The 25,174-nt window shown below is 44.5% G+C and overlaps 3 protein-coding genes and 1 long non-coding RNA gene across 23 annotated transcripts; 2 read left to right on the forward strand and 2 right to left on the reverse strand.

The window, feature by feature from the left end:
- Window positions 1-6,096: 6,096 nt before the first annotated feature.
- Window positions 6,097-13,728, reverse strand: LOC129600903 (uncharacterized). Of its 12 annotated transcripts, XM_055499567.1 has the most exons (12): window positions 13,549-13,728; window positions 13,054-13,141; window positions 12,906-12,969; window positions 12,590-12,724; window positions 12,384-12,521; window positions 11,550-12,270; window positions 10,840-10,964; window positions 10,465-10,550; window positions 9,964-10,291; window positions 9,145-9,698; window positions 8,357-8,837; window positions 6,097-8,062 (listed from the first exon to the last, which is right to left on the reverse strand). In XM_055499567.1, exons 8-12 carry the CDS (start codon window positions 10,509-10,511, stop codon window positions 6,329-6,331), a joined length of 3,144 nt encoding a protein of 1,047 aa, XP_055355542.1. In that variant the 5' UTR covers window positions 10,512-10,550; window positions 10,840-10,964; window positions 11,550-12,270; window positions 12,384-12,521; window positions 12,590-12,724; window positions 12,906-12,969; window positions 13,054-13,141; window positions 13,549-13,728; the 3' UTR covers window positions 6,097-6,328. The 12 variants fall into 12 exon arrangements, with proteins under 12 accessions (XP_055355542.1, XP_055355539.1, XP_055355537.1 ...); XM_055499564.1 differs by lacking the exon at window positions 11,550-12,270 and having other exon boundaries at window positions 12,603-12,724; XM_055499562.1 differs by lacking the exon at window positions 11,550-12,270.
- A 155-nt stretch (window positions 13,729-13,883) lies between these two features.
- On the forward strand, window positions 13,884-16,168 carry LOC129600894 (cilia- and flagella-associated protein 298-A-like). The gene is made up of 2 exons (XM_055499538.1): window positions 13,884-15,145; window positions 15,515-16,168. Exon 1 carries the CDS (start codon window positions 14,123-14,125, stop codon window positions 15,008-15,010), a length of 888 nt encoding a protein of 295 aa, XP_055355513.1. The 5' UTR covers window positions 13,884-14,122; the 3' UTR covers window positions 15,011-15,145; window positions 15,515-16,168.
- Window positions 15,319-21,710, reverse strand: LOC129600895 (uncharacterized). Of its 6 annotated transcripts, none has more exons than XR_008692163.1 (7): window positions 21,087-21,710; window positions 20,709-20,860; window positions 19,486-19,754; window positions 19,076-19,293; window positions 18,509-18,613; window positions 17,867-18,113; window positions 15,319-15,651 (listed from the first exon to the last, which is right to left on the reverse strand). It is a non-coding gene; the product is annotated as an uncharacterized LOC129600895 (long non-coding RNA). The 6 variants fall into 6 exon arrangements; XR_008692164.1 differs by lacking the exon at window positions 15,319-15,651 and adding an exon at window positions 16,148-16,878 and having other exon boundaries at window positions 21,095-21,710; XR_008692166.1 differs by lacking the exon at window positions 15,319-15,651 and adding an exon at window positions 16,148-16,878 and having other exon boundaries at window positions 19,486-19,739.
- Window positions 21,711-21,876: 166 nt separating this feature from the next.
- LOC129600907 (uncharacterized) lies at window positions 21,877-24,107 on the forward strand. 4 transcript variants are annotated; one of them, XR_008692178.1, is made up of 4 exons: window positions 21,877-22,457; window positions 22,520-22,581; window positions 22,730-22,936; window positions 23,043-24,107. XR_008692178.1 is itself a non-coding variant. In XM_055499576.1 (4 exons), exons 1-4 carry the CDS (start codon window positions 22,329-22,331, stop codon window positions 23,093-23,095), a joined length of 447 nt encoding a protein of 148 aa, XP_055355551.1. In that variant the 5' UTR covers window positions 21,877-22,328; the 3' UTR covers window positions 23,096-24,107. The 4 variants fall into 4 exon arrangements, 2 of the variants coding, with proteins under 2 accessions (XP_055355551.1, XP_055355552.1); XM_055499576.1 differs by having other exon boundaries at window positions 22,520-22,577; XM_055499577.1 differs by having other exon boundaries at window positions 22,520-22,577; window positions 22,730-22,852.
- The last annotated feature ends 1,067 nt before the right edge of the window (window positions 24,108-25,174 follow it).

The following is a 25,174-nucleotide window of genomic DNA, read 5'->3' on the forward strand; positions in this document are numbered from 1 at the left end:
GATTCGATTTAGCCTCGCCGGGTAATTTGGTCATGATTGAGGATCATCAAATTCCTTGTATGGGATTATGCTTGAATAATATGCATAGTCCGGGTATGTATCACTGCAAAAAGCGAAACGCTTTTTGGTCTCTTGAAAAGTTACTCAACTAAATTAGTCCACGGACTGCAAATCTGCGCCTGCTCGTATTCTGTTTGACTTGAAGCGTTTTCATGTGGTCGTTTGTTGGGTCATCGACGGCGAACAAGCGGATTTTACTTCTTTTACTCCCAGCTATCTGCAAGACTGTCCACTCTTCCCTTCCCAGTTGAGGTACTACCGCGAAAGGGCTCGTAAGTCTCGCGTGACCAAGAACTGCGTGATCATTACATGCTGATGTATTTGTCTCAAATTCGTATGCGGAAATAGCCCCTGCTCATCCACGGGAGTAAAATAAACATAGTATCCATCTCAGTGAGGGCAAACTCTCTTCTGTCCAGCAGGGCCTCTGCACCGCATAACTGTCGTGCGAATGCACGGTGAGTAAATGATAAAATTAATGTACCAGGGGCAAATGCCATAATTTACGAAGGCACGATTGCCGGCTGTGATGATTACAGATCCCAGATCTCAGGCTTTTCCGCCCTGCAAACGGAAGTTTCCGCTTCGAAGTCGGCGACAAGCTTGGTCTAGGAATTATTCAAAATCTTAACGACAATTCGGTAAATGAAGCTTGTGCCAGCCGAATTTTACATTCCCTTTGAAAAGAGGGCCAAAGGCCCAAAAGCCCGTTGCAGCAGCAGAAGAAAAACAGCCTCGTATCGCGTGGGCCACTACTAGGAGACATGTCGCCAAGCCTGATTGACTAGTCACAAAGTTGCTAAAATCCGACTTTTCACATTTTCTGCCGTCAAAAAGGCCTTTTCTGAAGCCACAGCTCAGGCCAGGGTAGTGCTTATGGCGAGCTGGATAAGCTATTCAACGCAGCTTGGTCCGTGTGCTTCGCAAGTTTGACTTTAACTCAATCACTTTGAAGGTGCTCATGTTGCAGTGCAATAGTTCTGGTTACTCTTTTAAAGCGGAGAGCATGTTTTCGACTGTAGTTTCATGACTTAACACATAGCAAATTTCATCTTTCGTTATTTTTTTATCAGCCTCCGTAAACCGCTTCGCAAGCTGATGGCAAAATGACACATATCTGTAGTGACCTTCTTCAAATGGGTGTTTCTTTGCACGGGGTGCCACTTGCACAAACCGAACTAAGCCCTCCTCGTAGTCTACGAATAGCATCAAACCCAGGATTATTTGGTATTGTAGGCTTTATCCAAAACGGACCGGCATTCGGTTGTGTAGCCTTGTCCCCTCTGTCGAACATGCTATCCGCCGTAAAAATACCGTCGAACTTTGCAGCACGGCATTTTGCCTTGTAAATCTGTCCTGTCCAACTTGTGTTTCAACTTTTTGAGTTGCGTTCATCGCTTCGTCTTACCATTAGTCTGATGGCAATGGAGCCATTCTGGATAGCAGCAAAATACTTTGGTGACCTTAGTCGTCCGACAGTTACAAACCTTACCATTAGTGTTACGTCAAGAAAATCCGCGCCCGATAAGATCTTTCCAGTTTAAGGTCAAGGTGCTATTCAGTTGGTCCGCAATGCCGATCAGGATAAAGCTGCTAAATTGCAGACCATTGCAGAGATCTTCGGTGCACAGATACGTCATTCGTGATCTGGACAATCTTTGTGTCGCCCATTTCATCCTTCCTTGCGTTGTAGACAGTATTTTGGAATACAGCCTGGGTGAATCAATGTCGCAGTTGCCAGCTCCAGTAAAAGAAACAGGCTCGAATTCGTGAGCAACGTTTAAAGCATTATACAAGCAGCCTTTCGACACCGAACAGGGAAATTGGTGACGGAACTTAATATTGTCAACAGAGATATTGTGGTCTTTAGCGTGTTTCTACGTTACGAGTAGGTGCATAAAAGTAACGGGTCATCGGAGAAAAGGCCCCCAAAATGGATGCGAAATTCTAAGATGCAGAATGTTACGTGGATGGTGCCGCACTGCGCAGTGTTGACTGTCCTTCAAATTGTGTTTCCCCAGGAACGCAGTGGTTGTTTACATTCAACCAGTTTTTCTCCAGTCGATATTATCATATTTGCTACAATGAGTGTCTAGACTGATGAGCACTAAGCAGCATCTGAAGAACAGACTGCACAAACTTTCGTTTGGCTTCCCATGGTGGTTGATGTTTGTCGGAAAGGGTGCGTCGTTTCTTGCATTTCGGAAACATCCGGCACCCCGTGTTCTCTTGGATAGATGTCTCTGCCCAAGCGGGTTACCCTATCGGGTCAGCATTGCTAAGGTGTCGTAAGCCTCGTATCACCAAGAACTGGTTGACCAGTGCCAGGTTTGTGTAGTTGGCTCGGGTTACGCATGCCTAAGTAGCCTCTGGCGCATCCACGGAGTAAAAATATTAACACAGTTTTCGTACCGGTCAGGGCAAACTCGGGCACAGTAGAACATTCGCAACGGACTGCAAAAATGCAGTCGTGGTTCTTCCGCTTCGCGGGGATAGCTCACCTTTTGTAACATGCTTCACGTAAGGGAGATCAGCGTTCGATACAGCCTGATCGGAACATTCATACCACCGGGATATTCAGTTTGTACGCAGGACTGGTAAAGACATTGGCAGCAGTAGAGCTATTAAATTGCAGACGGTTACATAGGTCCTCCGTGCAGCTGATCTGGACAATTTTCCTGTAATCCATTTCCTCGTTGTTTTCAAAACAACGGTTTAGAATACGACATCGGTGAGTCAATATTGTAATTGGCAGCTCCCAGTGATAGAATACATTTACATCCTCGAGCTACGCTCCAGCGCATTATAAAACAATCTTTCTACACCGAATTGAAGAATCGTTACCGCATTGCCACTGTCCGAAAAAGGTTCGCCAAAACTCTACAAAGTTCAGTTTGTTCTTAAATCTTACGATGCTTCTGACTAGTGCGCGCTAGCTGGCAAGGCAGCTCATTGCCAGTTTTCGTCCCGCTTGCAGAAATGGCAGACTTTTCTGCAATATAATTTGTGACAGGGTCGCTGCCGCTTCTGACCGCTCATAAAGTGTTTCTTGAAATGCATTCCGCAAGGTACCTAAACTCTGAGTAGTAAAAATAACGGTGCGTAAAAATAACGGCTCATTGTGGAAGGGCATGCACAAAAATTATATTAGAACTGTAGAATATGTCGAGTAAGCTGTTCTTCCGCATTGTATCCCAGTGTATACAGTGGTTGTTTACATTCGACCAGTTTTTCTCCGAGCTATATTTGCTACTAAGAATGTTTGAATTCTGCTAAAGAGTAGATGGTTTTGACACAAGTAGATTTTAAAGTCACATAACTGCTGGTGTTTAATGGTAAGGTTGCCTTCAATTGCGTATCCTGTGCCATTTTCCGCGGCATGTGTCGATGTGGTCTTTCCATCGCTATTACTGAAACTAAATACAGCTACTTCCAGTACCGTACAGTATAGAGCAGGGAACGATTATGTCAATTAGAACGGGAGCAGGACTAAACCGTCCACAATCCAGGCGTTATCGCTTTTTGATCGGAGGGATTCGCGCTACCGTGGTGTGGAGGTCATCATCCTGTAGTATGGTAGGTAAAGAAATATCTAGCGAAAGCTTTTACCAGACGTCGTTGATCGATAACGCAGAATAACAGGTTTAGCCCGAAATCAACAGCCGACAGAAGCTGCTGGAATAAAAAGCAAAAGCTCTTAACGTTAACCGTTGAAAGGCATTCATTTAACGGCAGTAATATGAATTCCGTTACGTAGTGTTAATTTTGTTGACTTTCCTCAGATTTCAATTTTTAAGCGATAACGGGTAGCGACTACTTTGTACGGTGTTTTTTTTGCACTGAATTGGCTAATAATGACTCTTGAAGGTTGGTTTTCCGTATTTGGTGCCCTTTGTGCGATCATTTGAATGACCGCAAAAGGATCGCACTGAAAACGGAACGCCGCACTCATCAAAAACTCCAAACGATTTGCAAAACATCGCAACAAGTATTTAATGTATGATTAAGCCACCTATTTCCGTAGTCGGCTGAGGCAGATAAATAGAATAAGAACAAATAGCTTTTGCTTTTACAGGAAACCGGTGGCTGTGTAATGTCGCCAATCTCAATAAAAATGAAAAAGTATTCAAGTACGGCAATTACAGTACAGTACTCTTCAAGTATTTTTAATGCTAGTACAGAGTAGTATTTACAATCCCCGGACTGCGAAAGTTTAGGCACCTATAGGTTTTACTAATTCACGCTACTCTAAATTGCAATCACTGTTTGCACGGTATCACTGAGTTTAAAAAAACCATGTACAATACAATAATTTTCTCCTACGAAATACGATTCCAATTTCGAAATATAGAGTAGTATGCGCGTAATGTGGGCAAAGTATATAAATGGCTTATTGCCCGGAAGTGTGCGGCCCGCACAGGTGACGTGTGGGAGTAGGATCACACGCCGGGACGTACGTACAGATGCTGACTGTCCGCCTTCCATCTGCAACATAACGGATAATCTAGTCAATCCCTACTGTGATTTGCTGTTCTCTTTTACTAGCGGTGTATATGATGTCATAACGCAAAGTCTATATAAGTCCTGGTTGTCACTAATATCGGCAGCAGTCACGGATCAGTGGTCTGAGACTTGACTCCTGAGACTGTTTTCTAATTACGATTTCCTAGCGTTGTGAACTGTGGTGTGTATTGGATTAAAGAGGCAGCAATACTTGTTCCTACGGAAGTGCATAGTCGTTCCCGGATTATCGCTTAGTATACAGGTTTGCTCGCGACACAACCGTCCTAGCTCTTGCCGATCCTCACAGGACTTGCGACCGGAAGTTGTGGTTAGACCGTTCCTGCTTAGGGATTCCTGAGATCTCATGTTCCTGATTCGTTCGACCTATTTCCGCCATAGTTTATCTGTTACAGTTTGAGATGAGAGTTGCCTACCGATTGAGCATTACAGCGTGGAAGAGTAAAGATTGTTCATGGAACCTTAATCGGTGTGAACGCTTATACACGACATGGCGCCCACCGGTGTCTTTTAATTTTCCCGATGTAACAGAAAATTATTGGTGGAAAGTTTGGTAGTAATTTATTGGTAAAGTGGTCCGTACAGAAAGGCGCCGAACCGCAAAGGTGCGCCGAAGGGGTCAGCGTTCCTGATCTGGCCTAACTTAGTTATTTTAGCGAGCTTCCTCGCAATTTGTGAGCTTCCTCACTGGTGAGCTTCCTCGCCAATTAAATTAAATTTATTTAATTTGGACCGTAGGAAACCAGTCGAAACCTCAAAGGTCGACTGCGTGAATTGAGTGGTGTTTTGGTTGGTAATTTCCGGGTTGTCTGCGCAAAGCAGTAACCGCGGTGAATAAAGTGTAGTCGGCAGTGTCAGTGTGCCTGGCCTGCAGACTAATCAGATAGTAAGCACTGAGCCACTGTCAGTGGCCAGGTGAGATAACGATCTCCAGCAGCTCGATAAAGGCAAGCCGCAAGCGGTAGCCGGAATCAGCAGCCAGAGATAGTTGTGAGTGAAAAAGGCAAACACCGGCAAACGGTGATTGACCTGTAAGTTAAAATTACGGCAGCACGCAAAGTGCAGCAGAGTAATTTTTACGTAACGACCTTCAGCAGCTCGATAAAGGTAAGCCGCAAGCGGTAGCCGGAATCAGCAGCTAGAGATAGTGATTGTGAAAAAGGCAAACACCGGCAAACGGTGATTGACCTGTAAGTTAAATTACAGCAGCACGAAAAGTGGCAGAGTAATTCTAGCAGTTATTTTTACAGTCAAACCGCAGGCGCCCTATCATTTTGGCCACCATTCATTTTGGCCACCATTTATTTCGGCCACCATTCATTTTGGCCACCACTGATTTTAGTACCGCGTTCGATTTTCAGCTAATACGAGTACATACATTCATTACGCTGTGAGCCTGTGATCCAGCAATGTTTCCTCAATAAATAAAACATAATAAAAATAAACATAAGAAAACATAAGGAAAACAAGTAAATTTAATAACATAAACCTAAAATAGTAAACACACCAAAAAACCGAGGGCAAGAGTTATTATTACTCATTTGGAGTCACTGTCTGGCAGTTTTTGCGTATAGGACAGATCAGACATTTCTGACAAATGGAAACAAATGAGACAAAATTACACAAAAAAATTAAAACTCTAAACAAAATGAAGCAAAAATAAATATTAAATCTTGCCTTGGGTTTGTAAATGAAGCAAAATGACATAAAAATTCCAACAACCCGCGCTTTAGATACAGATCACATGTCAATATACATCTACCGGCGACTCCACCGTCGACACGTCATTGAGAACGGTGACCTCTTGTCCGTCCATCTCCAGCACACTCCACACCGTCCCATTGTGGTTGGACGGCACAAAGTACTGCCCAACCTGCCGCGCGCCCCGATACATCTCCAACGTGGCGCCCGAATTCGGTAGTCCATCGTTGTTCACCTGCTGACGATACGTGTAATCGTGCACGCTGACCCGATACACGCCGCTCAGCTGCTTCGTCACGGTGATCGTCTCCGGACCGTAGCTGCTGACGTCATCGACATCCAGATTGGTATGCCCATCCGGGCTGACCATCAGCCATTTTGGCCAATAGACGTGCATGCGCTCCATGATGCCGTCATTCGGACCACGGATGTGCAGGTCCAAATCCAACGGAGTTTCACCCCATTTCAACACAAAACGCGTCTCTTCGCTGCCGATGACTGGGGAAATGACGCTGTTCTGATTGGCCCGCACGATCCCACCAAGGATCACCACGGTAAAGGTCATGGGGGTGAAGCTAGGTTTGTTGGCCGCGGCGGTGTAGTGCCCCGTCGGCAAATTCACCGACCAACTACCATTTACGGTTTTCGCTGTAGCTACCACATTCCCGTATACCGCATTAATCCCTTCGCGAAACTGCAAATCAACGTCCGATTCCGGCATTCCAGTGAAAGCGTTGCTGATCAGCCCGCTGGCCACGCCCAGCCCGATAAAACGTCTGTTGATATAGAGTATGGGTTCGAGAATTAGTTCCTGGTGCGCCGTAACCGTTTTATTGTGCATAACCGCGGTGTAGTATCCCGACAATTCAAAATGGAAGATGTAGGTGGCGCTGGGCAGCGACAAAGCGAATTCCCCGGCGGCATCACTGGTCTCTGTGGAGCGGAAGCTTTCTCCGGTTAACTGCGCGATGACTGATACGTCGCCCAGTCGATGGGAGGTGTCGGCGTCCCGGACAACGCCCCGTGCGATGCCACGCGGTTGGAAGACAATCGGGTGGATTGTTGTCGTTGTTGGCGGCACCGTTGTCGTAGTTGGTGACGCTGTTGTCGTTGTTGAAAACAATATCGTCGATTTGGCCATGGTTGTCGTTTTCGTCGTAGCCAGAACTGTAACAGGTGTAGTCATCGCTGTTGTCGTTGTAGTGAGCGGCGCAGCGGTCGTCGTAGTCGTAGACGTTGTTGTTGGTTTCTGTTTGATAAAGAATCGCGGCTTCTTAGCATAATCAATCATGGCATCATCCAGAAACTTTCGACGACGCTGCAACGCCGTCACATTGTACGTTATGCTCCGGCATTCGGACCCGACCGGCGACTGCCTGACTACATACGGTGTCAAGAATGAAGTGATATTCGCTATGGTCAGCGCCACCGGCCGCATCGACCCTTCGGCCACGCGTAGTAATTTCGAATTCCGCCCACCGCTGCGGTACCGGACAATCCGTTTGGATGAAAAGTTCCCGTAGCGCACACGGGTGATGATGTGCGTCCCGAACTCTTTCAGGAACGCGACGTATTCGTTGCGGTCATAGTGATCGGGTAGAGCGCACACAGCGGCGAGGAAACGAGGTTCTAAGATGAGATCATCGTTGCTGTAAACGAGTTTGGCTTGTTGGAAAGTGGTATAAGAGAGATGATCCGTTACCGTGGCGTCGGCTGCCAAGAATTTACTGATTTCACGGAGTGTCGGGCTCAAGATGCCGGTGTTTTTGGCAACCGTTGGCTGCAATCAGGATTCTTTAAAGCACTTGTAACGCGAAGAAATAGCGTAATGTACTGAAAAACGGTGACCTTTCGAAAAAGAATGGAAAACTTGTAAATCAAATGGGCAATAATATTGTAGCGCAAAAAAAATTCACGTACATCTATCTATAGATGGATTTGGAAATTTAAGACATTTATGAAATTATAATTATAACAGTGAAAATTTAATTCGTAGTTCGATAAAAGATAAGATATAACGTCACTACTGGTAACTCACACCGCGCACAAAAAAATAACACTGCTAGCATCTTACATGTAACGGTGTCTTGACCACAACGTAACGTTCCAGTAATTCCTCCTGATAGTCATTCTTATTCTGCCAGGTTACTTGCATCTTGTCGCGATTGGTCGACCGCACTGTTGCGCAACTAATGGGCTCTTGGCAAGAGCGCTCAACAGCACACGGACGGAAATCCAATAGCGAGGGGCCACGATGCACGGCCAAGTCAATGTCCCCGCCCAGAGGATCCGCTCGTAGCAAGTCGTAACCCCGTCCCAATAGGGAGTAGGTCATGTCACCCAGACAGGCTTCGCCCGGATGGGCCAGGGCGCGGCTCTGAATGGCGCGGATCCGGTTGCGGATGCCGGGCGGCCACGGGATGGTCTGCGGCGGCTGGTTAGGGCGTTCGGCTTGGCTCTGCTTGCGGTAGTCCTGCAGGGCGCGCCGCAGGTTGGCCTGGATGGTAGACAGCCATTTTTTTACCGAGCGTTTGTCTAATCCGTCCACGACAGCCCTGGAATCAAACTTCCACAATTAACTGCTAGCACCAGATCTGTTACAAAACAACACTTAACGTTTATCTAAATTTGCCATTTATTGAAGATTCAAACGACGGTTAACCTGACGGTGAACCCACGCTCAACGTACGGTAGTTCGAAAGAAAATTCAGTAATTAGTTTTCTCAGTTTCATGCCCCTTTTCTTTTTCAGTTAAGTATATTCTATTTTTTTGACTAGGCTCTTACAGTTTCATTATGTAGCGGTAGAAAAATCATTTCAGAAAATTTTCGGCGATAAAATTAAAAGAACTTCAAACATTACCTGCAATTGTCCGCTGACGAGCCGTTGATCCGATCGGTACTTAACAGCGACGAAATATCCACCAGTTTCGTCACCCACGGAACATTCTCAACCGTCTCACTGATCACGCGAGCTGCACTTGCCGGGTCTTTCAGGATCTCTTTCGCTATACTGTCCAGCATTTTCGGCGTAACACTGTCCAGTTTCAATTTTTCGGCCAACGCCTGGTACTGACCGCTAAAGGTCACACCGTTCTGGACGTAATACTGGAAGATATCTTGCAGATGGATGGGGATGCGTCGGCGGGAAAAGGTCACCAGCTGGACGTCCACAACCGCATGGGTGCCGAAGCGCTGCAGGAACGCAATGTATGCATCGGCATCGTAAGTTGGCGATAGATCGCACACGGCAGCGGCGACTTCATCAGTCAAGATTTTGAATGAACCGTACTTGAGTTGTGCGTGTTCATGGATGGACATATTTAACAGGTCGACGTAGAAGGTTCCTTCCGCTAAGTCTTCGCGGAGGGGATCAAGCTCGGAAGCCAACAGCCCCATTCCGTTAATTAGATCACCCTGTAATTTGTGCAAGAACTGTGCAATTACGGTGGAAAACAATGCTATTCTAGTGAAACAGCAAAATTAATATGGAATGGTATTTTTATAAATCCGCAAAAAAAAATAATTCCAACTGTAGCTGAATTAAACAAAAAAAAATATTCAAAAAATTTTTATCACATTTTCATAATTATTACTAATTAAATAATTAGATATTAATTAATTAAAAAAGCATTTTACTTCCTGTGTGTGGTACCTTAAATTAAAAAAGCATGTGTGGTACCTTAAATTTTCCAATTATTTCTACGGATTTCTTCATGGCGCGTTGGTAATCGGAGAAAGCATTGATGAAAATCTTGGTCGACGTCTGCTTCAATGGACGCCCGTTACCGCTGCGATTGCATTCCGCCAAGAACGTGGGACACCGGTTGCCGCGACGGTATGTCGTCGGCAGAAGGCGCATGTCATTAATCAATCCGGGATCAATGGACGAAGAGAACGGATTGGCGCGCATCAGATCGTAACTGCTGCCCAAATGACGGGAAACTACGGGCACAGCGGATAAAGGAGCAACGGCAGTGTCCTCCGCGCTGTCATCATCCTGGTCCACGCTGCACGTGCCAAAGCAAAACATAAGACATCATTCGCGCAAATTACCGGTAAAATTAGGCTTGTGTGGATTATGACTTGTGCTGTATAAAATGAATAATAATTTCCAAAAATAAAAAATGAGTAAAGTGAAAGAGCTATTAAGAGGGAACGGAGACAAAATATTCAACCTTACCCAGGTACATTTACATCTGTGATTCCGTGGACAGCTGCATAAATCATGCAGAGATGCAAGAAATGACGGAGAACTGTCTTCCGCCACTGAAACATTTCGGTTTTCGGATCAATTAGGAAAAGAGCAAATCTTTATGGTCTCTTGTAACAATATTATTCAGATAATTTGTAAATATGTTCACCAGCCGACAACAACTATTGGCTAAAATACAGATAAAAGCTTCCAATGGCGTAATTAACATGTACTTTAAAAAATTACGAATTACTCCAGTTGTCCATGAGTTATCGTTGTACGGTAACTAGAAGTCGGTGATTGAAACTGACTGGAGTAGTTAAGTGTGGAAATTTCTGTACAGACACCATGTGAAAAACTTACTTTTAAAGCGCAGAGACGACCGGAAGTGACACATAGTATGGGTAGGTGTTATCGGTTTGATCAACGCGAGATAGCCCGCTGTCCGCTTGAGAAAAAGCATCCAATGACATCAGCCGCTGCTTTTCCTGCAATGCAAATGACGAAGAGAGGCTCTTAAAAATCGTCATCAACACTTTAATCACAAATTGATGACTATAGAGAACTAGATAATGAGCAAAAGCCCGTTTTCTAGGGGGAGCATTGGTAGCTAATAAGGTAGCCATATAAGCAACCATAAACCGTACATGACTGTACGTTACATCAAATTACGACAGAATTAGTACTCCTTGAAAAACCCACTGCAAGCTCATTTCCAATCAAACCTTACGCAAAGCCAGGCTAACGTTTTTTTTAAATTTCAGAGAAATTAGGATACTCGTAAACTGGCAGGATCACTACACGGTCACTAGACTCACTACATGTGTACACCATCTGATCTATACACCATGTAATGATCTTTATACAGTGTATAAAGATCACTACATGGTGTATATATCACATGGTGTACAGATCACTACACGTCGTGTTAATGAAGTGTGATTTTTTTTCTCTAGACAGATTTGTCTAGAGCTCTTGTTTTTCTTTGCGATTCACGTAATTTTTGGTAAGCCTTTTCGAATAAATTAGAAGCCCTGCCATTTCTGGTTCCAACCAGATTGGCAGGGACAAACCATCTCGCGGAACTGTTCGCCAAGAGGCACGAGCCCATCGTTACTCGTGCCTTCCGGCTTCCAGCACATTTCTCCATTCCTTGATACTTTCTCCTTCCCTGATTTTACTCATGACTGTTGATCTGATGTCGCACTGTTTCCCTGTCTGTTGTATGGAGGCCTGCGGGGCCTGGAGTTTGGGCCGCGGGGAGAACTTAGCTGACCACAGGGGCGGACTGCAGGGGATTTCTGGGCGCTGTGCTCGATGTGATCTGGGGTTAGCAATTCAACGCTCTGCGTTTCGACCATTAACCAGTGACCTAGCTAGTGCAGTGCTTTGGCGTTCCGTGTGGGCTTCCTTTGTGTCTGGTGAAGTTGGGAACCGTGGGTCTGGATTCTGGAACCCTGATGGACCCTGACATTTTCATTGCTTTCTCGCTCATTTCATTCCACTGTCTGTGACCATCTTCGCGAACCTCCTGGCTGGTGAATCTTCCGAGCTCTGTGGACTGGCGAATGGGACGTGGAAGTTGGGAGTTGGATTTCCTGCTTGTTGCGCTCGTTGTGATCTGGGGTTATTAATTCAACGCTTTGCGTTTCGACCGCTAACCAGTGACCTAGTTTGTGTAACATGTGGGGGATCTGTCTTTTAGACGTCTGCTCATCTCGTTTGCCATGTTTTCAGGATTGGTAGATTTGCTTTCTGCGGATTTTGTTCGAAACCTGTATTCCATGTGGTTAACTATTAAATTAAAAAGATCACTACATGGTGTATAAAGGATTAATAATTTCCGAATTTATTTCATTGCAGAAGAGATGACCTTTCGTAATAGGACTGACTGGATGTGTTCTTACCTATCTGTTGATACTGGTCCCATGCATCACACACCTCACAGTGGTGCCGGCTAGAGCTATTCCCAAAAGCGGCGATAAATTCCTCCAGGTCATTCTTCCAACTTTTGTGGCAGCCTCACACCGATGAAGGCCCCACCACTGTCAAAACACGAAACTTCAGGAAAATCTAAGCAAAATCGATGAATTTAGCTGGCGTTACACCATACTAAAATCTTCAACGCATTTTATAGGCTCTCCAGCTGCCGTGTGGTAGCTGAGAAACGTCAGAGAAGTGTCGCTTTCCACATCGCACTCGCGGCATAAAGAACGGCGATGCAGTCATCCAGTGCGCGCGTGTGTTACTAAACAAATGCGCAAACTGGTAAACGGGTCAGTATTTATCGGAAAAGCTGAATACTTTAGGTGATATCCTAGAGAATGCAACCTTGCGAGTTGCGACTAAGAACGCATAATATATAGTAATAATAATGGTACAGTAGTATTAATCTTATGTATTTCCGGACAAAAGGAGCGTTCACACACCATCGCCGTTGAGTGTATACAAAGAGTTGCATCCGTTCAACATCTTGGATGATGTTCATACCTGCTGCAAAACAAGGTCAGCACGGTTGTGGCTCTGTTCAAACAATCGTGGTCGAAAAATTATGCGGATCGCTGTAAAACTGCTTACTGATGTTTGTAGATTCGCGCCATTGCGCTGATATCCTCCTTCCCGTTCTTCTCTGCCGTGGAATTGATGAATTACTGATAATCATTTCCTGGGAAGCAAAGCGCAGCGTCGACAAACCGCCGCAACATAAACGAATAAAATGCGCAAAAACATAACACTTCAGAAACTTCAGGCTTATTGGAAATTATACTGTACACAAATTTTACACACAATTGCGTTCCTTTGGTGTTTAATGGCTAATGCCAATACACTACGATCCTGCGATATGATGAATAGTAAAAAAAAAAACAGTAAGCAGAATCTACAGTAAACTTGTAATTTCGCTTAATGTAGATATAGGTACCTTCGATTACAAATTTAATGCAATCATAGATTAACTTTAATTCTCCAAATTTTAGTAAAATATAACAAACGGCCCGGAATGAAAAAACCCAAATCGCATGTTTCATATTAACAAAACATTGAAAACGGAGCTCAAGTTGCCAGCAGACTCACCACTCAAGATAACAAAAAATGACAAATTAAAAAATGAAGTAGGTTAGGGCCAGTAGTTGTCCATTATAAAAAATGCAGTAGTTAGCGCAGCAGACCTGCTATTTTTGATGTAAATGCGTACGCCCTTCTGGACGCAGTAAACGCATACATATTGGTGTGGTGCTCGAATTTGTAGCGTAGTCCTTGAGAGTTGAGGAGACTACAGACCCTGCGGCATATACGGTGGCAGCCGCTCCAACAAATGAAAGTAACATCGCCATGGCAACAAATTAAGCATATACCGATAACGATAACACGTATAAGAGTACTCTTAAACAGATAAACTGGTATCTGCACACGTGCACGGCCCCCGTAGACATTTAAATACTTGTACAGTACTTACCAACACTACATATACTACAGTACGGCTAGAATGCTAAGTTTTTGAAACATCCCAACTAAAGCGAATATCTTTTCCAGAGCTTGACCAATTTTTGCTTCAACCTTGATGAGATAGTCTTCCAGTTCGGCAGTTTCATTCCCTATACGTAGTGCACCTTTTGAATTTTCCCATAGGATTGCTTGATTGCATACCATGGTGCTCTTACACGTTAAAAAAGGTGATGACGATCTGTTTCTGTTCGAATGTTCTGTCAGCATCCCCATCACATCCCTTACCATCGAAATAGCCAAGATCCATAACGGTCGTCAAAAGATCTTTCGCATGTGCTCCGAAATGGATTATCTGGCCGATCACGGAGTATCCCTTCCAACCAACATGGTCGGCCTTCTACCAGATCAAATCCAGGAACTAAAACTGACCGATCCTGGAGCGACTATGCACACCCCGTCGGGTGGGTCTATCTCCAATCCCGATCCTCATCTGAAGCGTAACGGTCACGCTCCTGACGAAGAGATGGCGAAACTCTTGAGAACCACGTGTGAAGCAGCCAAGCAGTCCATTCATAAGAATCTCATCCAACAAGGCACCGTCCTTTCTTATGATCATATAAGCGAACAGTTTCTGAAATTAAGAGATGCGCTGATGGCCGTGTATCCCATGGGACTGCCCCTGTATGATCCACTCCATGTTGAATCAACCAGCATGGAAGCCGCGGATTTGGACTGTGGATACGGGAGCTTTCGCGATGTCATTGACCCGCAGAACGCGGTTTTGTGGTGGGCGGGAAAAGAACTCAAGGGGCAAGATGAGAAGCTGCTCCGAAACTTCATTGGTTCTAACGAGAAAACCAAGATTGTTATTAAGCTGACGCAGAAAGGGTCCGGTGCACCAGGGCGTGAAGCCTGCTATACGGACGAGCAGAGAAAGGCGATGATGGCACAAGCGTTCCGGCGTCAGCAAGAGGTGGAGAAGCTGATGGAAGATGACGACGACCACTATCTGAATTCCCAGTGGGCGGATAGCCGGGCGTTGAAGAGGTCATTCCAAGGGATTAACAACATCAAGTTTCGTCCAGTGTAGCAGAGATGTGGAATTCCTGTAGCTCTGTTTATGTACAGATACTGTATATGTACATTGTACAGCGACGCATCCTTGGATTTTGCCGATCGCATGACGTTTTTGCGAGAGGACCGGTTGAGATACATCGACAAAAATGTAAGCAATACTTTACAACTAAATTAAGAAAGCAGTACTTTACAAACAATTAAGTTTAACTATCTGCGAGAATATTGTATTGAATAACACCGAGAAGTTTATTTTACTTATACGGCAAAGCTGCTTTAAAAACAGAATAAAACGACGTACAAAGTGGATATTTTGTTGTTTTTGTGACTTCACTTCTTTTACCTTCGCGCTTTCCCATAATATTACGCCATTTTGGTGATCGTTGAATTCAGTAAACACAGTAATTAAGAAAATATTCTTCGCATTGCAATTAATACGAGCACAAGAATGTTTTCGGTAAAATGGTTCATCGATTACTCTAGAGCTAGTACGAACTGACTGAAAATAAATATTTTTCAGGAATAAATTCAGCATCTGGAGGATCATCGTTTATACTTTCCGCGGCCGGCATAAAAATCCAAACTGATTCAATGAGAGTCTGCTCTTCAAGTCCAACAATACAGACTGCCGTGGAGGCCGTTGTGGTGTTGGAGCATCTAAATAGAGCCCCGTAGAAACAACAAGAAACCGTTATCAATTATCTGACCGGTAGAAACCTGATGGGTGTCACCGATTTTATTTCCCATGGGACCAGATTTTGTCTACGAATCATCTATGCATTAGCGAGGCCGTGAAGCGTCAAAAGGTGGATGAGAGGCGAAGGTTAAGCTACTTTTGTTTGTAAACTGCTGGACGCTTTAGAGGATTTAACGCCTCTGTTGCTGTATGTTTTACACTCTGATGAGTGTCTACTTGTCCTTAAACCCGAACATTTAAGTACGAGCTATTTTTGTGTTCCTGTCAGCTACGTGGTTCTTACGCCTTTTATTCGCACAACACCGTGAATAAACGCTAACGGAAGCCTAGTTTTTCCGCATCCCAAAAAATTGATACTAATATTTTCGTTAGAGGAACACCTGCTTATTACAGCATCCCATGGGATGATGAGACCGTATTGACATTTGCGGGTGATGTACTGAATTACGAGTATAATATTTTATTAAATGCTTTGCAATTGATGACAGACTGACAGTAAATCGTTATTCCGTCCCAAAATACTGGGCTTGTGTAAAATTCCAAAACCTCGTGCTTATAAATCATTTTCTCGTAGCACAAATAAAAGCAAAAAGCACAGGAAAACGAACAAAAATCGCATGGTTTTCAGACGAGCACACCCCATTTAAAATGTCAAGGTAATTGCGCTAGCATTTATCTAGGATAGATCCTAGAAAAGCGGATAAGATTCCGCAAGCATAAAGTGAAGCAGTATTGCTTAATCGTGTTATTGCCATTTCATAATTACGAATTCTGCTCATCGAGAGCCAAATCTACTCGATAAAAATTCTGACAGCAATGCCAGGCCGCAACCAGAAAAACTATCCGGAAATATGAACAGACTCTTTTAAAGCATGATAGACTTCACAACAGAAAACATGTATCACGAAAATGTGTATCGCCATCGAACCGTTGCACTACGATTCTCAACAAATCTGCTGTTTTCCGCTTTCTCTATCTGTCATAACAAGTTATAACCGCCGACGCCGCTTTGAACCTTACCTCTTTCTCCTGAAATACCACCTATCACCTTGCCCACTGCCCAATGACCAGAATGCATAGTCAAACACCGAGTCACGTTGGGATCTCCGTGGGAAATCACCGGCAGTCGCCTGTCACAGGCTGACAGGCGACTGCCGGTGGAAATTTTGGCTGCTTCCAGCGAGCAACTGTTAAGAACGTGCACTGTAACTACCGTAAGTCAGTTACTGCGCACTATTTCATCTCGTGCGTAATACGAGTAATTGCATACGAAAACCAGAGCCCTGCACGAGCCAGGCGGCAGCTCGGCTCTGAAGCGCTGGCGCTCGCGAGCACTTCGACGAGCAGGCGTCGTTTTGCGAATTGCGAACGAGCTGAGCAATGCGAAAAAAAAAACTGCGAGCGAGCCGAGCGAGCAGGATGGTCGGTGCGAGCGATCGCCTTCGAGCCTACGAACTGACATTGTGCGAACGGAGAGTTTCTGGTACAAAGTGACATTGACGACCTGAAAACGATCTTAAACCACCGTCACCTTCGCGCTTTCGCGCATTTATTTATTTATTAACTTTCCTAGACCGGTTGGGACTCGGGACTAAATTTTGATATTTTGTACTCGTAGCCAACAAAAACATTGACAGGTTTATGATCAGTTGAATGATTTCAGAAAGGTGCATTTTAATTTTTGAGCATTCTATTATACGTATTTAATTCAGGCCAAATTAAGAAAACTACATCCAGTTGAAAATTAGAGAAATGTATTAGCAAAAAAATGAAAAGCTAATGAAACGGACTACCAGTATGGAGATATCTGTATAAGTGATTGTCTGAACATCCAATTACACTTATGTACTGAGTTTTTGTGTTGGTGAAAAGTTTGGTATAATTAATTCGTGCAAAAAATTGATACGTAAATTTTTGCCGATCTTACGCGAGCCGATTTACCAAAATAAAATTACAGCCGAGTTGAGGCGGAAGTAAATAAAAATTGGAAAACGAGCGAGCTGAGCGAGCAGGAAGTTTAAAAAAGCAGAAACGAGCGAGTTGAGCAGCACTTTTGCTGCTCGCGCAGGGCTCTAACGAAAACTCCACGATCAGAGCCCTTAAAGGCCACGTGCAACGCTATCGCTTCTAAAACGAATTTCATAGAAGAAACGCACGCAAAATCCACTGACTTACCGCATCATGCGATGAACAATAGTCGGCCGGCTTCCTTAGCCCCGCCACCATCGTCTTAGCTCCAGTGGGCATGCAACACGCTTCGCTCCTTTCAGGGTCGATCCCCGCATGAACTATTCCGCTCCGATTTCTCATCGATTTGTTTCACGCTTTCGCCTTTCCTCCTTCGCCCATACCATCAGAGGCTGAGGTCACCGTCTTGAGGCTGCTTGCGAGGGATCGTATATCGAGCCTGACTAGCCACAGTCTGAAATGCAATGATTACAGTATTTTTGGCATAAGATAAAATAAAAGAATTTGCAATTTAATTTCCAATATATTCTGTTGTCGTAAACGCATGATCGGTACATCGTCTACCTGAAAAATCTGTCTTTTATTCTCCCATTAGTTCACCGGCATTGTGCCCGCATTGGGCAACGAACAGTGATGCAGCAACGAACAGTAGGAATCGAAATTTATACCAGAAATCGTAGTCTAACGGCTGTTAAATGCTTATATCCTAACGCGATACGGCGAAAGCTGCGCTTGTATTTGCAACACAAAATGTGTCTTTTTGTTGTTCGAGCTACGATTAAATAGTCGTGTTGAAACTTTTTATGAGCAAGATGCTTTGAATTTAATTTGATCGCTCGCACTCCTCACCGAACTCCCCGCTGCTACACATCCGCACTGGAACTTTACTTCCGCGTTTGCGCAGCGTTTTCCCAGACCGCTTTCTTGGACATTTCTCTACTTTCATCTCTGTAACTGTCAAAAAAACTTACTTTAAAAATATGGCAAAAAATGTGCAGAACTTGTAAAAATTGTTTCCTAACCACCTGGCGTCAGCTTGCATTGAAATTAGTGTAAGTAATGCACACGTACATACGCCAGTAACCCGTGAACAGGGCATATCGACACCATACACTTTTCGCATCTTTATTAATAATCGCATAAGTTCTGGTAATAAAGAAAGAAATACGCTATCTTATTCACAAACACTACGATCGCACCTTTTTTGCATATTACTGTTTTCTGCCGCTGTTACCAAAGGAAAGACTTAACATTAACGAAACCGTCGTAACAAATTATCCCCGTCGTAACAAATTATCCCACAGCTAGTTTGTTTCGTTGTTTGTTACTGACTAGAAATACGCCTCTTATGAACAAAGTCATCCATGTCGTCTGTCGCGTATGCAGGAATTAGCGAGTACCGACAACACTTCTTACCGGCAGCGTCCAGATTGTGTTCGCCGGTGCAAGAGGGCATACTGTTGCAGTGGTGGCACACTGGCACTTGAAACCGATCTGGCAGATTAGAATTCACTCCTTCGACTCCCGCTTAGGCACACGCGCTCTTGACGCTCGCTGTTTGCCGGTGGTTGTCGATGGCGGCAAAATTCGACTGGTCGTCGCTTGGTTGGACAATTCCAGCACCAACTCTCTAACTAACAACAAGCGATTAAGGAAAACTCTGAAAAAGTCAAACTAAATTCAAACAAAAACTGGAGAAAGCGGCGATAAAAAGTCAAAACCGGTAATGATAACTTCACCATAAAGAGCAGTCCATAACTAGAGCCATTTGCTGCCAGGCATAAACATTTCTGTAAAAAGAGTTTCCTGAAACAACACCAACTTACCAGCTGCACCGCTCCAACAGATCCGCTGGGAATATTTCTGCTCTTTTCTTTGCTACCCTAGAGATTCAAGCGGACGTTCAGTCTTACTACCGCTGATCTCCCAGTGGGCGCCGGTCGGCTGGGCAGCTGGTTGCAGGCGGATTGTCTTGCCCACGTTGAACTGGATTTATTCCATGCTGGTGCGGCGTTCGTGCGAGGATACAGAGGTGCGATAGGTTGGGGTTGTTGGAAAGTCGAGGCCGTTTGAAGATTTCCTGATCGGGGATGTGCTTTAGCAAAAGCAACGACATTTCCATTGATTTCAAACACCAGCAAAGAATAACCTTGGGCATTACGAAATTTCCGCGCTTTAGCTTACAGATAAAAGTATGATGGTAACAAAAATACTACAATCGAACAAAAGCACAGAGCAAATGAGTACCGAAAACTCCGTCTACAGCTTTGTGCGCAACTTCCGCATCTGAAAAATCCTGGTAGCCACAATACTACAATTCACTCCACCACAACATACGTCAACGATCTCTATGACTGTCTTGAAATGTCTTCGTACGAAGAATCTACAGTATTCTTTGACGTTTGTATTGTAAACTAATAAGCACCCAGTATCTGTATTACTGTCACACTGTGACTTACGAGTATAATGTCCCAAGTACCGAATATATACACATGATACAATATTACTATATTTAGGCAATATACGTAACCACCGTGAAATTTTCGACTGTTAGCATGGTGCTATATGCCGGAAAGGTTAGGCATTAGTTATTGATAACCGCTAATAAAAACGGAGGGCAAAATAACGTAATACAAGCGTAGAGAGATTCACATCCACATAAAAGAAAAAAACAAATAACACCGGTACACAGAACGCCAAGAAGGAACAGAAAAACAATGACGTAGTAGGCAAATTTTTCCATTACAGCGCATAAAGAACCGCAGACATGCCTGTTTCACTAGTCTCTGGGATGCTTAAATAACACTGGGGAAAATTAAGTACAAGATTTCCATGAATAATTTTCAAAAAACTGAACGCTGGATTTCATAACTGGTCAAAGCCACACGGCACGCGACGGCATCATGCAGCATTCGCACTTCTCAAGGGACGACTGGCCACCCAAAGACAGGGATCACAACACAACTAACACATGCAGCCACACTAGCACCAATCAGAGCTATCAGACGACATTCACAAAAATTCTCTCACAGCGTGACCCATGACTTACTCGTTGTTTGCTGGAGGACGGCGATGGCGGAGCTAGACTGCTGGGCTTCTTCCAAGCCAAGGTCACGGGCGCAGCGGGGCATATGGATCCCCAGGGAGAGCGAGGAGTTCACAAGGCAATTAGCACCGAATTCTGCATTCAGGAAAGGAAAACTAAAACATGGAGTTAATTGCTGTAACATCCAGCGCACCGTATTGGGATATCTGGTCAGGTGTTTTACCTTGTATTTGTTAATTTATTTATTCTATCTCGTAAATAATTTTTTATCCAATGATTTCACTGCCTAACCACAATTCATTTAATAATATCTATCTATTCAGGATAATTTCGTTAAAGAAGTAAAATTTGCAGCATTGCTGCTCTGACACAGTAACCTACAACGAAACCTGATTCGAACAATCCACAGCAATTTCGGTCGGACTGGCCGCCATAAATAGGAATCACGGGTCGTAAGTTTAGTGCCATGATGTCGTGGTTTCTCGATGACTGCAAAGTCGCTAGCAATTACAGAGTACTGCAGTCACTCGCACTGTAGTGAAAGGCAACGAGGTTCTCCCGGAAACACCGTGTACAAGGCCTCTGATAACACTCTCCACAGGCTGTTACTAACGTAAGCGGTGCTATTTTCTGACAACTCCACAAGATTGAATAGGGTGCATGGTTGACATTTCGGGCTTGTTTCGTTTAGGAGTTTGTGACGCGACCAGTCATCAGAATGCTAAAAAATCTCACCCGAATTCGGATGCATTTCACTCGCAAAACACTCAGATACCTTGCAAAGGTCTACGAAAAATGGCTCAATTAGCCAACCGTTTCAGTTACAAAAAGGAAAGTGTGTGAATTCTGACCAGAGACACAAGGTATCTTAATCTTTGCGATGTGTGTGTAACATAACTGCCAGTGAGCGACAGTGTACCAACAGCACCGCGAAGAAATTTCCTGAATATTGCGTTGCAGCATTTATAGTGTAGTTCCAGCAGTTGGGGTGATTGTGTGCAGTTAGATTCGTGTGCGGTTGTTTGTTGCTGTCGTCGTGTGCAGTCAAATAGTACCAGTACCATTGTCACTTTAATAAAATCACTAAGCAACGGAACTTTGTACTTCAAAACCTGCGCGTAATATTTCCATAATTCCTTGAGATATCTACGTACTCAACCATAGCGTGGCAAATAACGACACAGTAATAATATGAGACCTTTATTGTTTTGCAGTAAGTATGTTTACCGGGTAAACTTTACCCAAAATAAGTGCCTTAGATGCCTGTTTCCGGTTGCCGATTCTGTTTGTCCGCATCTTTCATTGCAGAAAGAGACATATTAATTTTACAAGCTACAACATTTGACGAAGAAGAAAGTCGTTTGTTCTCCTCGCCTCCCATTCCGAAACTTTTAGCACTCCAAATCATGGCATACTTCGAGTACGATACCTGATTTGCCCTTTGATTTTCACTGCAACCTGCAAGCCTTTTGGTTATACGGCCCGCATTGGTTGCCTGATGTGGACATCGCGAATTATCGTGCTGTAGACATTCCTTTGTGTATCACATTTGCATCATCATTCATTAAAGCCCGGACTACAGCGGTGGCGGATGGTGACCTTGATTTGCTGATGCACTGTTAAATGGGCGCTGTGAAATTTGACGGCGGAGGTAATCCTTTGCTGTATGAAGCGCTCCGTTCTGATGGCGGTTGCCTCGATCGGTGCGTCAAACGCAACGATTTGGTCGACGTTAACAAGGAATGCCAGCCGGTAAGACGAACCAAATTGTAGACATCTTCTGTTACCTTTAAGTATGGGTTCTCTCGCCGTAGTGTCTGGTTTTGGTTGAAACTCGTATCAAGGGACTCAAGGGCAGTGTGCAGACAATACGTTAGTACGGTTTAGCAAATAAAAATTTGGTTTAGAATTCCATGTGGGACTTTTCACTGGTTTGTTCAAAATTGTCATCAGTTTATGAAAGCATTAGATTGATAAACCGCTTACGGCTGAGCGCTGATATTGTACATAAGTTTTTATAACAGAGGCAGCCATAAGTCGGCTGTCCGTGATGATCTCAGCGAGGGAGGGCGGTCAGATGAAGATCCTGTCTGTTGAGGAAATTCCGAAAAATGGCGATGGAGCGGAATCGAACCGCTGGCTACCGAGTGAGATCCACGTAGCACAGCCACTGTGCCATCGCCGCTGTTGGCGAAGATCAAGATATTTGTGCTTGAGCTTGAGCCAACCAGGTAGGCGGCGGATGGGCGGCTGCTGTGTGTAAAGAGGATTCTCCTCTTACATTTTCATCTGTATTTATTTATTGCGTTTTGATTTGACCAATAAAGTATTTTGCAGTGCGCAGCCTTCGGAGTGTAATACTGAAAAATGGAAAAACTTCGGAATACTGAAAAATGGAAAAACTATGGATTAATCGGAATATAATGTTAACATTCGATTAATTCAAATATTCTTATCGATAATTCACTCGATAGAGCAGGTCCCCCATAAAAGTTAAGAACCGCTTAAGCAGGATTTCTAAGCTGCTTTGATACTGTACTTTAGCCGTTAAATAATCAAGTCCATCTGCTTCATAATCATTTCTTAAGGAAACGCGGTGCGACTGATTTCGTATTTCTTCTTACAGTTGTATAATGCGGTACAACTGAGTACAAGTACTACGAACTAATAACTAATCTGAGGTTTCTGTTTCTTTGGTTTCTTCTGCTGAGAATGTGCCGCCTTTAGTAATGAGTAGTAAAAATTTTATCTGTGATTTGTGTGGAAAAATTTGTTTGACGGCGCATGGGATAGCGTCACATCGCGACAGTGGAAAATGCAGAGAAGCTCAAGCCCGCAACTTACGAAACAAACCCGGGCTCCCCACTGCATCCCCTCAACCAGTTCCACACGACGAAAACTTGCTGGACAAGCTCTCTCGATTGCGACGAACCAATCCTATCCTCCCGCATGTTCCAGTAGGTGCGAGAGATGCATGTGCAAATGCGTTTGCGGAACTACTGACCGCATGCTGCGCGAAAAATGACATGGAAGCGTGGAGCAACTTACTCTTCTTTGCACCAAGCATCCTGACAGCTCCTCCTACGAAGTCTGGTAGAGGCCCATCACTCGCTACGTCGGTGAAGAAGAACTTGTCAAGTAAGCAGACAGAAGATATCATCCCCTCGAAAAAGAAGCAGCCAAAGCCAAAGATCGCAGCAGCATTAAAGGCAAAACTGGTCAACGCCAAACTGGAAAGTGGATCAATCGGACGCGCGATGAACATTCTCGTTTCACAAGAGACCATCGCGCCTTTAACTGACGAAGTCATTGCGATTTTAAAAGAAAAACATCCAGGTCGACCCGTTGACCTGGATGCTACGGTGCGTAACGTCGACGCGATACCCTCTGAAGTAACACATAGAGAACTGATAGCTGCTGTAGAGTCGTTTGATACGAACCTGCCCTGGCCCGGATGGATTACGCGCTGATCATCTTAAGGATCTGCTATCCACGCAAGGAGAAACGCAGGAAACTGTTAGACGCCCTAGTGAGATTTGCGGATCACATACTGAACAAGGAGATTCCCGCAGAAGCAAGGAAAGTGTTCTTCGGAGCAAACCTGTTCCCGTTCCTTAAACCTAACGGTGGCATCCGTCCCATTGCATCAGGATGCACGTTACGCCGCCTTGTAGCGAAGATAGTTTGTTTTCCGGCTGGCAGAAGAAATGGGTAATTATTTTCGCCCGGTCCAGTTCGGTTTGGAACGAAACAGGAGCAGAAATCATCGTGCACAGTGCCAGGGAGTTTTTACAGACGCCGTCGACAAAGCCGCGCGCATTTTTAAAGTTTGATTTTGCAAACGCTTTCAACACCGTTCGGCGGGATAAACTTATGGAAAAAAGTATTCGACCGGATACCCGTATTATAATTTTGTTCGTTCTGCGTGGAGAAGACTCAGTTCTATTCTGCATTTCTCCTGCCAGTGGTGTCACCATACCTTCCGCTAGCGGTGTCCAGCAGGGCGATCCTTGTGCACCAATGTTCTGGTTTACTAACACAAGATGTTTGTTCCCAGATTAAAGCCAGAAACTAACCTGTGGTTTTTTGGATGACGGTGTGTCTGCTGGAGACCCTCAAGTTGTTAAAGACGATATGGTAAATCTCCAAGAAGCAGCCGCCGCAGTGGGCTTAAGACTAAACACGGCAAAGTGTGAATTATTCGTGGACGGCGGAACACCTGCAGAGCGTGAAAACGTAGCCCAGTTATTCCTAAACGCGGTACCGGACATTCGCATTTCTAAACCGGAGGAACTGGAACTGTTAGGCTCACCCTTGCTGAGCGAAGCGATTGCGGGGCGCGTTGATGAGGAAGGTCGGTCAAGCACAAGTGCTTGCCATTCCAGCTCGGTATATTGCCTTCACATCAGGCGTTTTTCTTGTTAAAGAATTGCTTGTCGCTGAAATTGTTATATATTCTTAGAACTTCT

Source organism: Paramacrobiotus metropolitanus, unplaced genomic scaffold, assembly GCF_019649055.1.
Source record: "Paramacrobiotus metropolitanus isolate TYO unplaced genomic scaffold, Prichtersi_v1.0 Parri_scaffold0000202, whole genome shotgun sequence".
Taxonomy (NCBI): Eukaryota; Metazoa; Tardigrada; class Eutardigrada; order Parachela; family Macrobiotidae; genus Paramacrobiotus; species Paramacrobiotus metropolitanus.